General features: G+C 39.5%; 1 protein-coding gene across 1 annotated transcript in view; it reads left to right on the top strand.

The window, feature by feature from the left end:
* Window positions 1-224: 224 nt before the first annotated feature.
* Window positions 225-17,119, top strand: part of LOC115925099 (very low-density lipoprotein receptor-like) — a 31,456-nt gene continuing 14,561 nt past the window's right edge. Inside the window, exons 1-5 of the mRNA XM_030988292.1 lie at window positions 225-243; window positions 504-698; window positions 737-877; window positions 3,398-3,526; window positions 3,809-3,937. Of these exons, the coding sequence (XP_030844152.1) occupies window positions 225-243; window positions 504-698; window positions 737-877; window positions 3,398-3,526; window positions 3,809-3,937 (613 nt within the window). The remainder of the gene's footprint in view (window positions 244-503; window positions 699-736; window positions 878-3,397; window positions 3,527-3,808; window positions 3,938-17,119) is intronic.

Below are 17,119 nucleotides of genomic sequence, written 5' to 3'. Positions count from 1 at the left end.
TGTAAATTTCTTTTCTTACACAGCAATTCTTTGAACTTGTTCATTGACATGACAATGTATTACCGTTTTTTGTGTGGTTTGTTCCTTAACCATTGCAATCTTTCTTCTTTACTGAACAGAGACCCTGACCTGCTCTCCTAGCAAGTTCAGCTGTGGTCCTGGTATGAATTGTATTCCCCTGACATGGAGGTGTGATCGTGATGTAGATTGCCCATTTGGAGCTGATGAGCACAATTGCGGTAGGCTCTATCTCTATAATAACGTTTGTTTTATAGAAAAAAATCCTGGCTTGTTCTGCTTTTTGTATTTTGTTGTTGTTGTTGCTTGCTTAATTTTTGTATTATTTTGCCTTTGAAGTGGTAAGTGGAAGTAAATAAACGTGGTTTAAACAATTTAGATCATAAATTGTACATTATTAGGAAAAACTGCAGATTTTCGGTATCAATTTCTCAATGAAAGATGTTCTTGTTTACTATTTTTCCCCCTTCTGTTTATCTTGATAGATGCACTGACCTGTGCATCAAACCAGTTTACTTGCAACAACGAGAAGTGCGTTGCATCTCGTTGGGTCTGCGATGGAGACAACGATTGTGGGGATGGTTCAGATGAGATCAACTGCCCCAGTCTAACATGCCCCTCAGACGAGTTTGAGTGCACAGGCACCAACGCAACCACCTGCATCCCCTACAAATGGAAGTGTGATGGGGACATTGATTGCCGCGATGGATCTGACGAGTCAAGCACCCACTGCTCAGGTCCTACTGTATACTATGTTCTGCAGGACATTTCCAATGTACCAGTGGCGAGTGTGTCCATAATTCATGGAAGTGTGATGGAGAGAGGGAATGTTTCGATGGATCAGATGAAGATTCTTGTCGTAAGTTTACCCACTCTTGTAACTTTCTATTTTAAAAACGTAAAACTTAACAGTGGCGGATCCAGGGGGCACAGGGGGCACGTGCCGCCCCCCCCCCTCCCTGCCAGAAAAAAAAACTGTTGAAATCAGCCCCAAATTCGCCAAAAATGTACCGGCAAACAGGGACGTGCCCCCCCCCCCCGGCCCCATCAAAAAAGTGCTCTTACCCCCTCCCCCTCCCCCCCCCCCTTTATTCAGCGGCCGGCTAAGTCGTTGCGATTTTTTGGGGACCAAAAGAAATATATATAATAATAATAATAGCTCGTTCTTATATAGCGCTTTTCAGGACCGAAGGCCCTCTCAAAGCGCTTAACAGATAAGTATATTTTTACCCCGGTCATTGGATTCAGGCTTACCTGCACACAATGTATGCACATTCTCCACTCCCTGGGGAGCATTCCAGCCAGGCGTCATTTTTACAAGCGCACACTTGCTAATCTAACCACATTAGCTTTAGCATCCTACCGGGTACCCATTTAACACCTGGGTGGAGAGTGGCAAATGTAGATCAATGTCTTGCCAAAGGACAATAGGCGCCGGAAGTGGGGTGGCAGGGGGGCACTTGCCCCCCCCCCCCAACCAAAAAAGTGGGGGGGGGGGCAAAACGCCTTTTAGCCCCCTCCAAAACGCCCCCCCCCTCCAAAAAAAAGAAAGAAAAGCAATAAAGGAGTAAAGATGTTTGTATTTTAACCCAAAATATCATAACAATAATACAAACCTGAATTATATCACATATAAAATTCCATTCAAAGAAAAGGGAAGTTAACAGGAAATAAATTTCCTAAACATTGCGCATGTCAACTATATTTATCAATGGAGGTTTTTATATTAGCGATACGCGCATATCGTGGAAATATTATGAGAGGATGGGAAAGCGTGTGTGTTTTTGTTATAGGGTTGAGAAGACATAAGCCCCTGAACGCTGGCGTACTGATGGGGGGGGGGGGGTCTTATCTTATTCGATACCAGTGATTTACAAATGTTGCTGAAAATGACATGATTTTCCGGTATTTTTTCTCAATTTTTGTGTTAGTCATACCTTTTTAATGTGTTTGTTGGAAAATTAGAAATTCCCAAATTTACAGTCAGGCGAAATATATGCTTATTTAGAAGCCTTCGTGACAGGGCCTGCAGAACGGCTGGGCTCGGGGGCTCGATCCACCCCCTCACTTTTCGAAAAAGTATGTTACAGAGACAGTCGCATACGCAGGGGGGGGGGGTTGGGGTTAACCCCCCCCCCCTTGCCAATGGCTGACCTTAAAAAGGTGACCTTACCCCCCCCCCCCCCAACTGGACAAAATATCAAATTTTCAAATTTCGAGACCAAAAAACAAAAACAAAAAGTCCTCTTACCCCTCCCCCCCCCCCCCCCCCCGTTTATTCAGCGGCTGGCTGAGTCGTTGCGAAATTTTGGGTCCGATTTGAAAAAAAAACCTTGAAAAAATCCTGCATACGCCACTGTACAGAGAACAATAGAGAAAGAGAGAGGAAGAAATAAGTGACTTGCCAATGTCACAAATGAGGTATCGAAATATGATCATCTGACCGTAATTTAATGCCTAAAACCCCCGAGCTTCCGAGGGCTCCGCCCCCTTGACCTCACCAAGGGCCCTAGGGCGGGCCCCTGGATGCTCATCTGACCGTAATTTAATACCTAAAACTCCTGAGCTTCTGGGGGCTCTGCCCCCTGGACCCACCCAAGGGCCCTAAGGCGGCCCCTGGATGCTCATCTGAACGTAGTTAAATATCTAAAACCTCTGAGCTTCAGGGGGCGTCAATGGCCTTAAAGAGTGCCCCTGGGTGATCATCTAACCGGTATTAAATACCTAAAACCCCTGAGCTTCTCTGCCCCTGGACTCCCCGCCAGTTAGTGACCTGCCATTGTCACAAATAAGGTATCTGAATATGCCTATCTGACCGTAATTTAATGCCTAAAAAAGTGAGCACTAATTTTTTGTTTTGGTCCTCGAAAATTTAAAAAATCGCACCCCCCCCCCACCCTTGAGCGCCAGGGGAGGGGGCCCATCTCCAAAAAAAGAGGTTAAAATAACGTGTTTTTAGACGTTTGTTTCCCAAGGGGGGCGCCCCCTCCTTCTCTGGATCCGCCACTTGGTGAGCCCCGTGGAATGTTTGCCCCCCCCCCCCCCCAATCCCAAACTGTTTCTGGCGCACCTGCAAAGGACATTAGTGCCGCGGTTGGACTTGAACCGCGGACCTTGTGATCCACAGTCCGCTGACATATCCACTCGACCACGACACCTCTTACCCCCCGTGTGCCACCCGGGAAGAAATTCCTGGATCCGCCCTTGCTTCAAATTTTAATGTCATAACTTTTTTAGGAACTCTTAATCAAATCTTATTGCTGTATAGTTTTAGTCCAGAATCAATGAAAATTGAAACAATTTGCATATGATGAAAGATGAAAGTCTTCCTCAAGAGACTTGAAATTGATCAAGTTTTATTTGTTTTGCCCACTGACAGCACTTGTTACACCAAGCCCCTGTGCTGCCGGTGAATACCAATGTGACAACGGTGTTTGTATTCCAGGAGATGTGGAATGTGATGGTACCCAGCAGTGTGCTGATGGTAGTGACGAAGCAAACTGTAATGGTGAGTAACAGCATGCCATCTTGTACATTATTCGTAGTTATACGAAATCGTTGTTAGAGAATTAGTCATAATTCATTGCAATGTCCATTGAATGTAGATTGATGGTTAGATTAGATAAGGATCGTCCTCTACTGAGGTGGATATACATGAATAATGCAAAATGGGAGAATACACAGCTGAATGGTAAATATATGTCTCGTTTACAATCATGGTGATATCGGATTGGGGCAGAATATTTTGTTTTCCGTTAAGTTAATACCCAGTTTTTATCTTCCTACACAGCACCTGCAGAGTGTAATCCAACCACTCACTTCAGGTGTTCCAACTCTACCTGTCTGACAATGGTACGTGTGTGTAACGGCATCCCTGAATGCCCAAACAACGAGGATGAACCAGGACAAGAAATATGTGGCAAGTATTTCAATTGAATTAACTTCAGATTAGGGGGATCTCTATTGGACATTGAAACTATTGATACTTCATCTTCTTCTTCTTTGCTTGGCTTCCTCCAGTTTGGAGAAATGCAGTTGGTGCTGGTGTTGGTAGTACACATATACAAATGATAGCCGGGTTTACAGTGACATCACAAAGTGGAACGTTTAACGTGGAGGTCAAGTACGAAACTGAGAGAGAGATTGTGAAAAAGTGAGGGGTTGATCCAGGCGGAAAGAGAGGTGAGAGAGCAGGAGCCAAGTAACGATATAGTTTTGTGAAGCATATTCACCCTTCGTTTTCGTGTTAGAATAATGGCTCTCCCATCGTCTTGGCCAGTGAGCGATAAAGTAGTCTCTGAGCGTAGTGTAGAGCGGGCACTCACCAACCACGTGGATGATTGTCTCGATCTCCACATGCGCAGCAGGAGCTGTTATCTGGGTTGATGGTATGTATACTAGAGTTGGTGGGGTATACGCCACTCAGGAGCTGCGCCTTGATGGGAACTGCCTGCATGTCTCAGTCTAGGTGGGTGAATGGTTTATGGAAGAAGTTTATGCGCTTGGTCATGGTTGTTGGATAGGAGTCGGACGGTCATGTGTGTACCTGTAATGCAAGCTACGCACTTGTAAATGAGACACAGTGTGTGGACATCAACGAATGCAAGACCACACTAGGTATCAGCAGTCAACGGTGCTACAACCTTCCAGGATCCTACAAGTGTGACTGTGACGAGAACTATACCCTGGAGCACGTCAACGGCCGTGGGCACTGCAAGGCCAACCCGGAGTTTGGTGCCCCAAAGCTTCTCATCTCCAACCGACATGACATCCGCATCTTTGACCCTAGTACATCTTCTGAAGATTACATCAAGAGGTCCCTCCACAGTGTGGTGGCTGTTGCATTTGATTCAGCATCAAATACCGTCTTCTGGACAGATGTCGGGCTGGAAGTAGTGGCCAAGTAAGCAGGGGCGGCGATTTCTTTTCATGACCGGGGAATGAGAGGCACGAGGGAGCATAGTGCAAACTGTGCTTACGTGATACCAACGGAATACAGATTTTCTACAATACTTACTTGCACATTTTGAGGGGTGTTATGCGAGGGAGCGTAGCGACTGTAGCGACCGAGCGAGAAGATTTTTGCATTTTTATTAGTCAAACGCTGCACTCTGGGCCCTCAAGCGCCTAAAAGTGTGTCGCAGTCTTTAGTCAGTATTTGCTATACATTTTTCAAAGGTACTTTTTCAAATTTTCCAGGGGGGGGGGGGGGGAGATCCCCACGTCCCCGTTCTCCCGGGATCGCCGCCCCTGCAAGTAATTAAAGGATAATTACATTTTCTGCGATATCTCATACGACACATGCAGGTTGGACACATGAGTTTAATATGATTCTTTTAGGATCAGCAGAAACGATAAATAATAGCAACAAGCAGATGAGGTTGAATGATCATTTGAAGTTATTGCTGTTTGATATTTAGCAGACGAGATATACCTTCATATGAGGCAATGATTAATATTAGATGCAATATGTTATGACTGAACTTACATTGGTAATGTGAATAGCTTGTGATGTCCTTTTTGAGAAAGTCGTTATCAATAAAATTATGAAATAGCATTCGGAATGACTTGATGTGGTTCGATGAAGGTGTGATTTATTATGCCATATCTGATCTCATTAAAGAACCCAACTGCAAGCAGAGAATGCAGCAGAACCTGTGATTGTGACTGACAAAGTGAAGATTGCTGATGACATTGCTGTGGACTGGATCAACAGGCTCCTATACTGGACCGACACTGGTGTCGACAACATCGTTGTGTCCAACTTTGAAGGCACCCGGCACACCGTTCTTATCTCCAGCAACCTTGACCAGCCCCGAGCAATCGCTGTGGACCCAGAGTCTGGTCTCATGTTCTGGAGCGACTGGGGATTAGAGGTGATCGAGCGTGCTGGCATGAACGGACAAGGACGCACCGCCATTGTGACCGATGGCGTGTCTTGGCCCAACGGATTGACACTGGACTACACTCTTGATATGCTCTACTGGATCGATGCCAAGGAAAACAGCATCAGCTCGGTAAATTTCATGGGTGGAAACCGGCGAGTGGTAGTGGCTGGACAGGATCGTATCTCGCATCCATTCAGCATTGCTGTCTTTGAAGATTACATCTACTGGACGGACTGGACCAAGGAGAGTATCGAACGGGCTGACAAGTTCACTGGCTCTAACCAGACAACTATCCTCTCTGGAGTATCAGATGCCATGGATGTCATCGTTGTTCATCCGCTCAGACAGGCTCCTTGTAAGTATTATTTCCTCTTTCCTGAATTCATATTTTACTTGCAGCTTTTGAATTTTGCCGATGCAACCTTTTTAACGATTTTTTTGTTCTTGTTAAAATGTATTGTTCATAGGTGTTATTGAAAACCAAGTTCGATTTTTTAATCTGTCAAGACACACACATTTAGATCGATGTGTAATTTACGTGCCACTCTGTTGTTTTTTTTACCAACAGCTGCAGGGGAAGAGCCATGTGCCACAGACAACGGAATGTGTTCCTACCTGTGTGTGGCTTGTCCTCGGGTTAATGGTCCTGCTGACTACTCCTGTCTCTGCCCTGTTAATGTATCGCTCACCGCTGACGGACACACCTGTGAAGGGGATGAGCCAACCCCAAGTGTCCCTCAACCTTCCGTGCCTTCCACAGCCCTTGCGTCCACTACCACTCTACATCCTGTCAGACCCACTACGCTTACTAGGGGTACTATACCAAAGATAGTCGAGGAGACACCGACGATTGTCGGACCATTCGCCACTGGAGGAAGTGTGGTTTCATCTAGCCCATCGGCCAATACTGTTGGTGTATCGCTTACCGCTAACAGACACACCAGCGAAGGAGGTGAGCCAAACCCAAGTGTCCCTCAACCTTCTGTGCCTTCCATAGCCCCTGAACCCACCACCACCCTACCTCCAGTCAAACCCACTACGCCTACCAGGGCTACTACACCAAAGATAGTCGAGAAGACAACGACGCTTGCCGCGCCATTCACCACAGGAGGAGGATGTGAGGTTACATCTAGCCCATTCTCCAATACCCACATGATAGTAGATGTTGTCATCGGTATCATTATTATACTACTTCTCTTCTTTGGACTCTACAAGTGAGTTGAGCTTAATTTTACCAGCCATCAATAACATCCTTATTTCAAAGTGTAGTGATGATCCTGCAGTACATTATGGTCAACAACGTGAATAGAAGTAAACTTGAATATAATTACTCTATTAATCCATTTCCAAAGATGTATGTGACTGCACAAGTAAAATTTGAATTGCAGCTAGTGAATTGAACTAACGAAATTTCTTAATGTTAGCATCAGGGGAAAAAATACACGGGGGCTCAGGGCGAATTAGCCCCTGAAAGGCAAACAAATTAAAGAGTGCTATGTTTGGTTGTTTGTTTTATTTCCGAAAATCATCATAAAAACAATAACACAATATAACAAAATCAAAGACTTATATAACAATGATAGAATGATAAAACGGTTGGATAGTCCATTTCAGAGCCATTAACCCAATGGCTCTGTTCTTCCATGATATAACAAAATAGTAAGTCGTAATTAAAAGAAACACAAAAACATTGTACTTGTACTTAACTTAACTAAATTAAATTAAATTAAATTTAACAAAAGACACTAACAAAAAGCATTAAAATCTATCCAAATATCCCCTACCATCCATAATGTAACAAAATACGACCCCACCCTTATCACCCACCCTGCTAACAATTAACTTAATTAGTTTTAAAATATTCTACACATTATCTAATTTAGTCTGTTATTAAATTGATTATGTTTATGGCAAAAGCCATATGTGCATGCAAGCAAGCTTGAAAAGTAGCCCCGAAAATTGTTTAATATGTTTTTCTCCTGAGTAACATCTTTGGTATGATTGCTCAAAGAATCAGATACATGTAGAAAAGGAAAATTAAAATGCAGCTATCTTGTATCATTTGTTCATAAATTGTCTTAATAGTGAAGTTAAAGGTCTAGTAATATTTTGTTCCATTAAGTTATTGGTTAACAATGTGCTTTCTTCTGTAATTTCAGAATACACTCCATCCGCAAGACGAGGACAATGAACTTCGACAACGCGGTATACAGAAAGACGACTGAAGAATTCATCTCATTAGACCTCGAGACAAAAATTAAAATTGCTGGCAAACCTGGCAAGAACGAAAATGCCCATGTTAGGGTGAATTTCCTTTCTTTATTTCCTGCCATTCATAATTCAAGAAACTATATTCATTACCAAATATTTTCTAGCATAATAAATGTGTCAAAGTACCAGAGCGAAGATTTAAAATTACTGCACTGTCAACTGCATGCATTGTGAATGTGTAATGGCCGCTCGCTCACAATGTCTGATCTTGACTAGGAAGGGAAGAAGACTTCGTTGATGTTACAGCTGCGGTGCAAGTCATAGCCTATCTGCACAAACCTGAGCGGGCGGGTGGGCGCCGGAGACGGGCTCGGTTTGCCTGTCAAAGCAGCGGTTGGTAAAGGTTCTGTGAACTCGACCCACGCTGGGTGGTATATTTTGTCATTTTTGGAAAGTCTAAGATCATTCTTTGCAAATTTCAAGCAGATTGAATCATAAACGAATCAATGCGGGATATAAACCTGTTAAACCATTGCCTACTGGAACCGAGTGGTCCCTGTATTAAGCCTATGGGAAAGAGAGAATTCAGTAGTCAATAGGTTAATATTGATTACAATTATTGATTACAATTATACATCGGAAATGGAACTGCGCGGCATCATGGTCTGAGGATTGATAACAGAAGTGATTGAACTGCATAGAAAATCATCATCATCCCCATTTATACGATGACATCTCAACAAACAACACAAAAAAACAAGATATTTGGAATAATCAAAATGCTTACATTTTTAGGCATAATAAGCAATTTTAAAGTTTAGTTCCTTGGATTCGAGAGATTTAAAGTCCACTTTCACTATGCAACTTGTATGTCTAAATTCTGTGTATGTGTGCTTCTTGATAGCGCACCTAGCTAGCGCTCCGGCTCCCTGCCCCTCGTGTGACGTCATGATCCAGGACCCGTATATTTCGCTTTCAAGCCAGGATATGAAGTTCTGAAAAGGGTCTTGGAAAATGCTTATTAAAGTGTTTAATTAATATGTTAAAAATTCTAAATAAAATTATTCGTATTCTTAATGATATAAGATTTCATTGTATAATTTGTCCATTTTGTGAAATTTCTTCGCACAGCTACTTTAAAGAACTTCTAGTTCTTAATTCGTATAAGATGACTTGCTCCCCACTTGCAATTAATACTTTTTAAATGGGGGGGGGGTTAAAATAGATACATAAATTATAGTAGTGATGCCAACATTATCATTCAACATTGTGCCTATTTCCTTTTAAAAGATGGCCGACATATTAGATTTAAGATATCATTTTGTTATAACTCTTTCTTCTTTCCTATCCTACAGATCAATGAAGAAATGGCATAATGTCAACCTTCAACTATAGGACCAAAGCTTAGTTAGGTACCTATCTCGCATCAGTTTTCTACCAACTTACTGCTCAGCCCAGCGGGTCAAAAGATCATCTCTTGAAATAAGACTGAAATTGATAGGCATCGAGCAGACAATCTCAAAGAAACTGGACCGTATCCGTGGGTCGTGGCTGTATTCCCTTGCCAATGTTTAAAGAAGAAAGAAAGTCCAACGGACAATGTTTGCATGGAGAGCTGGAAGAGAAGATGCTATAGAGAATATGGTTTATTAATGGTGCTATATTTTTGTATGGAAAAGAAGAGAGGAGAATTGGTGATACTTCTCTATGTCATGTCAATGATGCTCAATCCTCCGACCACCCCCTCACCAAAGAATGTCAGTTTGATGAAGCTGGAATAGAGTTTACCAAATCAAGTGTGCCTTCTTATTTATTGGTCAATTTTTTAATTTAATCAATAACAACAAAAATTGCTCATGAAATGTCAAAGCAACATTAACGATTGTTTGCAGTTGTGAACTCATGACAGGTTAGAATAAATAAATTTGCTTCAGGATAATTATCTTGTTCACATTCTTAGATGTATTGTCAACAACTGATTAACAGTAAATTAAATTCAAATTGTTCAATGGAATAATATATCAGTGAATAAGAAGGATATGCTGTTACTTGCCCGAAACAGAAACTTGTGTAAGGAAACTGTGACACAATCACAATTCATGTGGTATAGAAATAAATGCTGACAACTCAAAATGCTCAATAAAATACAAACCTGACAAAGGGAGAAGATAAACAAAACTTTTTATTACAAAATTACAATTAAATGTATTCTTTGTAATATCTCTATGCATTTTTTTTTTTAGGGACTGGCAGGAATATATACATTGCTTGTATTTTGTATGTACTTAAGATATTAACTATTCTGTGAAATGCTTATGGATGTATATGGTGTTCATGTATTCAGGGGCGTCGCTAAAGGGGGTGTGGGGTGCGACCCCCCCCCCCCCCACCACCTGTCAGAATATTGTCGGTAAACTCTCGCTGCCGTCGGGAAAAATGAGAGGGAAATGGAAAGAAAAGAAAGGGAAAGAAAGGAAAGGGAAGAGAAGAAAGAAAGAGAAAAAGAAAAAGAGGAAGGAGAGGAAAGAAAGGAAAAGAAAGAAAAGGGGAAAAGAAAAAAGGAGAAAAAGAGAAAAAGGAAACAAAAGAAACGGGGGTACAGTGAAAGAGAGGAGAGGGGGTAAGAGCCTGAGAGATGATGGAGGGGGGTAAAAGAGAGAGGGGGTTTGTGGATGGAGTCTTCTCGTCGAGGGAGCAAGAAAGATACGCATAGATATGTTGCTGTGTCTGGTCAGCTGTGTCAGTATTCTTGTTCGATACTCGTGTACTATATCAATGCAGAAGTTTGAAGTCGGTGAGATGTATAATGTTTGTCGGCCTGCAATTTTTTTTTCTCCCTATAAACTGTGACTTTTCATCCGCTGTGACGACGTCGGGAGAAACTACAACTATAATACATGTATTTTCTCGAAGTTTCACCTTCCTTTAATATCAGCAAAAGAAATCAGAGGTTTAAAAATTTCAGGGAAACAGAATTCAGACAAGGATGAAGAGTCGGGAACGGTACAACGAATCGTTTTCGTTCTCTAATATTTAAGGAGACATCAAAACTTCCGCGCTTAGCGCGGGAGGGGGGGAACTGAATTCAGACAATTCGGATTAAGAGTCGAGAACTGTACAACGAATCGTCTTCTTTCTTTAATGATTTAATGAAACGTCAAAGATATTGGGACATTTGTCGGTAATTGGTGGCTAGTTTTGTCGGTAATCGGTGGCATCTACACCACCACTGAAAAGGTCTAGCGACGCCCCTGCATATTTTTTGCCAGTTTGAATTATGATAATCCTTTGTAATACAACTCGTGTGTATTAAAAGTGTTGTAATTGATGATAATTGTCCGTTGATATAGTACAAAAATCAAAGCACATAGAAAAGGCCATCATAATGTGAAATGTGCGCGATATTTCTTTTGAAAATGTTTTACGGGTGCAAAAATATAGAAAAAGGTGTACTCAATTATCATAAATGTCAGAAACAATGAGTCATGTTATATATATATGTAGGAAGTTTAAACAGGATTTATTTTGCGTGGGCGTTTTAGTTGAAATATAAAATACTGTCTTTCTTCTATTTCGTTCAGTGTTAAAATAATGTGTGTATGCACAAATTAAATTGATTTGCTTTGATTAATGTCGTTTGAAAGACATGATTGATAATTCTAATAAATTATTTAGTAATTTGTTTTTATCGACTCAGATTGCATTGTTACTTTCTTTGTGTAGAATAAAATATAAGTTTCTTGTTATGCGACATAGTGTGATATTTAATATATAGTCACTATAGTTACAGATTCATGCATAGGATCTGATACCAGAGTAAAAGCCTTCAATCTAATTTTACATTATATGCTTTAAAGTGCATTGCATTGTGTATGAGTGAATGAGTAGACTGAGTGTGATTGCAAGGTATTTGTTATTGTTTTGTAATAAGTATGAGTATGCATATGTCTTTTCTGTTTTGTTTGCTATAGTATGTTTTTATTGCATTTTTTTTTAATTGTATGTTAATGGGCCCTATTTACAAGCTTTGCTTCTCAGAGGTCCATAACCTGTCATGATATTATAACTGTACCAGTACCAGTATGATTTTTAATTGTTTTTAATGATTGGCAAAATAAATTAATTTAATTGAATTAACTGTTGCAGTTCTATATGCGATGTGATGTAAAATATTTATTTAAATCTGATATTGCTGGATATTTTCATATTTTTCTTTTTGTTCTTCAACATGTACTGTTTGAAACTGTATAATAGGGATGATAACATTACAATGCAGCACATGTAAATATGTTTAAAAGCGTAATGGATTACCCAGCCTCATAAGTGGACATTATATAACACTATTCTGTTGGTAATGCCAGAGATGGGACAAATCAAATCTTGATTATTGGGAAATGAACTCAGCAATATTGAGATGCAGTGATCATATTAAAGATACTATGTCTCTTTTGCAGCCAACCTCAAATTCTGTAGAACTTTGCAGGAATTATCAATATGACATGTATGTCCTATCTGTAAAATGTTAACGCCAACAATGTCCTAGTATTCGAATTATGCAAGGAAACCTGTTTACTTGCTAGACTTCACTGTCAGACACTATTGAGTGACTGACTGGCTTTTTTTCTTCTTTTGTAATGACATACATAAAATGAGCTGTAAAGGGTACATGAGCTTTTGTCTACGTCAATAACCCACTTCTTGTAATGGCCCAAATTAAACTGATTGAATCTTTGCGCAGCATAAAACGTACGAACATTCGGTACAATGGTCTGAAAATCAACACTATTACTTACTGGCTCTATAGCTCCTAAGTCGATTCGACAACTAATAGTCGTTAATTTTGCCACCTTAAGACATTTTCAACCCCCCCCTTTTTTTTTTAGGGAAGTTCTAAATTAGTTTTATCTTTCAAATGCCGTTGAAATTTAACCTTTTCATTTTTTTTTGGCCTGCAAATGCGACATAGTACCTTTAACAGACAGAAATGGTTTAAGTGATAACAGCATTTTTATTGAAATTATTTTATTTGCGACAATGCATCTTTGAATCTTCAGGAAATATTTATGTGTGTAAAATTTTACATTTGAAACCACAATATTTTTTTCCCCTTCCACAATATTGGTACTCATTTGATTTTAGGAAACAGAAGCGGTTTGTTACTATAGTAATGAAAATATTTTAAATAATATTTTGATTCGGATTTTAGTACTGCATTGTGGCATGAATTAAATAGTATGTACTTACATTGTATACTGTGTATAAATAGAGAGAGAGAAAGAAATGTTTATGATTTAACCTATTTGAATTTATGATCGAATTTGGTATTTTTTAAACAAAATATAATAAATTGACATTTCCAATTTGTTCCTCAAAAATAGCCTTTGATTCATCATTCCTGGATCGACAATGAAAATGATTGATTCTTACTGTCTGAACGTACAGTGTTTGATGAATAATTGAAACAAAACATGCATGACAGCATATTTATATAATTTGGCTAACTCCCGTACAAATGGATGAAATAATAAGTCTAGTTTCACAATGGGCAAACAATAGAGTCCAAATATGACTTTCCTCCCCTTTTTCTTTGATAAATATAGCTATCCAACTTAGCGTTGGATTTTATCACAAGACATGACACATGACCCAAATAATATGACAATATAATCTCACTGAGCGTGAGACCGCCATTCCCCCCCCCCCCCCCCCCAACTTCACATATTGCTCTGGTTGTCTCATTTTCGCTCACTGAACCATTCTCAGCACAGACGTAGCTAGTTCGACATCACTACCAAACTACAATGTTCCACTATGTTGCAGGGTGTGATGTGTGAACCGGCTGTGCAGAAATGGTGAGTTGGGGAGGGGAAGTGAGAGCGTTCATGTGTGAGGTAATTGTATGTGTGTCAACAAATAAAGACTAATAAATGACAAAGAATAACATAAGAAGAGACAGAAAGTGATAGAATGATAAAAACAAAGAATAACGTAATAGAAGGTTAAAGAAGGAAGAAACAAAGAATAATTATAAGAAAATATAGAAAAAGGGAGTGACAGAATGATACAAACAAAGAATAACATAAGAGAAGGTGATAGAAGGAAGAAACAAAGTATTACATAAGGAAAGACAGAAAGTGATAGAATGATAAAACAAAGAATAACATAAGAGAAGGTGATAGAAGGAAGAAACAAAGAATAACATAAGGAAAGACAGAAAGTGATAGAATGATAAAACAAAGAATAACATAAGAGAAGGTGATAGAAGGAAGAAACAAAGAATAACATAAGGAAAGACAGAAAGTGATAGAATGATGAAACAAAGAATAACATAAGAAGAGACAGAAAGTGACAGAATGATAAAACAAAGATTAACATAAGAGAAGGTGATAGAAGGAAGAAACAAAGAATAACATAAGGAAAGACAGAAAGTGATAGAATGATAAAACAAAGAATAACATAAGAGAAGGTGATAGAAGGAAGAAACAAAGTATTACATAAGGAAAGACAGCAAGAGAAAGTGATAGAATGATAACAACAAAAATTAACATAAGAGAAGGTGATAGAAGGAAGAAACAAAGAATAACATAAGAAATGGTAGAAGGAGGAAGTGATAGAATGATAAAAACATAGAATAACATAAGAGAAGGTGATAGAAGGAAGAAACAAAGAATTACATAAGGAAAGACAGAAAGAGAAATTGATAGAATGATAACAACAAAGATTAATATAAAGAGAATGTGATAGAAGGAAGAAACAAAGAATAACATAAGGAATGATAGAAAGAGGAAGCGATAGAATGATAAAAACAAAGAATAACATAGGAAAAGGTGACAGAAGGAAGAAACAAAGAACAACATAAGGAAAGACAGAAAGAGAAAGTGATAGAATGATAAAACAAAGAATAACATAAGAAAAGGTGATAGAAAAAGAAACAAAAGATAGCAAGAGGAAATAATAGAATAATAAAAAACAAAGAATAACATAAAAGAAGGTGATGAAACTACACTCACGTTGACGTTTTCACCGCGATGGCGATTCACGGAAATTGCCCCCCACTCTTGTCGGGTGATTTGGAAGGGAACGTGGGCCCAGAAGCTCACGCATGCGCAGGGAATAAGTATGACGTCACGCGTAGTAGCCGACGTCGGGTGCCTAAAATCGAAAGCTCGCTAGTGTCAACGTACGTCGGGGTGGATGTGCTTTTTGTTTAAACAAAAAAAAACAAATTTATAAGTGTATCAGCGATAAACTAAATTTAAAAAATTGAAGCCCTGTTTTCACAAAGAAGCACACAAATTACTGATGTGTGAACAGAATTTTAACGTATTTTCGGAAACGAACCGCACAAAAGCTAAGGCGAATACATACAACACGTACAGTACGGCCTTTGTGCATAGAACGCGCATTTTAAAGATAAACTCCAGTACTGGTAAAAAAAATAATAATAATTCTCACAGAATCAAACGAAACTTACACTGAATGTTCAAGATTACAAATAAATGACATGTGTCAAACAATTTTGGAAGAAAATGTATACTGGCTGAGTAATGAGCATAGAAAGACAAGGACATCAAGGTAGTACTAGCCCCGACACCATGTGTGTTGTCCCATATATAGCTTTCTATGTGAGTGCTCGTTACTTTACCAAGACTCGGTCAAATTTATTATGATTTTGATGACTCCAGAACCTTGCAGTGCATACCAATACTTACATGCTACATGATCAACTGTTTCTGATCCTTTCACACGTTTTCTTTCACAATGCAATCGCATTACCAGTACTAAAGTTTATCTTTAAGTGCCCGCACAAAAGGCGTAACGCGCATAGCGGGAAACGCCCAGCGCGTTCAACTCACTGCACAAAAGCCACTATCTCTAAAACGACGATAACTTTAAAAATAATGCTTGTTTTGCGAAACTAATTTGCCGGTGTAATAGAGTATGCCACAATCCACATATTCATGAATGATTTTTATTTGTTAAAGAAGACTTATGAGTTTAAACCTTTTACAACACGTTATCTCGGAACAAATACCCCGTTTATATCTATGAAAATAGATTAGGTTACCTCGCGTCGTTATTAATTTTGTCCACTGTAGATCTAAACGCTCGCGGGGTAGAAAAGGGAAGTCTTCTCGCTCTAAAGCGCGCGCCCTTACTCCAGGTACATGATCGGCCGTGAAGATGTCATGGCTATATAGTTTCTTGCATTATGATTGGTTTAAACTATACAGCTATTAAACTATATAGAGTTATAGACATTCTCGCCAGCATGCCTGTATAGTTTCCTGCATTGTGATTGGTTAAAACTAAACATCCATTCATAGCCGAATGGATGTATAGTTGTTAGCAATTATGGCATTTCGGCCCGCAAATGTAACAACCTTACATGCGTTCTATAGCTGTATGGTTGCATATATGGATGGATGTACGGTTTCCTGAGTTCTGATTGGTCAAACCGTACATCCATTCGATGGATGTATGTATAGATGTCATGTTTATGGCACGTTCCGCCCGTCATATACGCACGTACACCGAACCTGATGCGATAATTTATCATATAATGAAATTTCATACACAAATTACAAGTGCAAAGCTATGTTTACTTAATATAAATGACATCGCCAGAAAATCGGGAGGCTAATCGTAAATGAATGACTACCCAGGACGAAACTTGTTCATAATCATTGCGAAATAGTACTACAGTACTCAGTTGTGACTGTGGATGCTAATACTCGAGTTATGATTATTGAGTTTCTCTCACAAAATTGGGTGTAACTACACTGCTCAGCTTGAAGAAAATTCTCTGAAAGTGGATAATTTACTGAAGAATTGAAGAAAAACTAGACATGTAATACTTGTTTGCAACGAGTTTAGGTGGGCTGTTCCAACTAAAATTTGACATACTGCTAAAAAAAAAACTTTTATTGGCAATACACGCGAATTAAGAAATTTCACTACGACGACGTCATCAAAATAAAAAACATGGTGTTGACAAAGCT

This window comes from Strongylocentrotus purpuratus, unplaced genomic scaffold, assembly GCF_000002235.5.
Source record: "Strongylocentrotus purpuratus isolate Spur 01 unplaced genomic scaffold, Spur_5.0 spur5_contig_840, whole genome shotgun sequence".
NCBI lineage: Eukaryota > Metazoa > Echinodermata > Echinoidea > Camarodonta > Strongylocentrotidae > Strongylocentrotus > Strongylocentrotus purpuratus.
The sequence above is the reverse complement of the archived record's forward strand: the minus strand, read 5'-3'. Positions and strand labels throughout refer to the sequence as shown.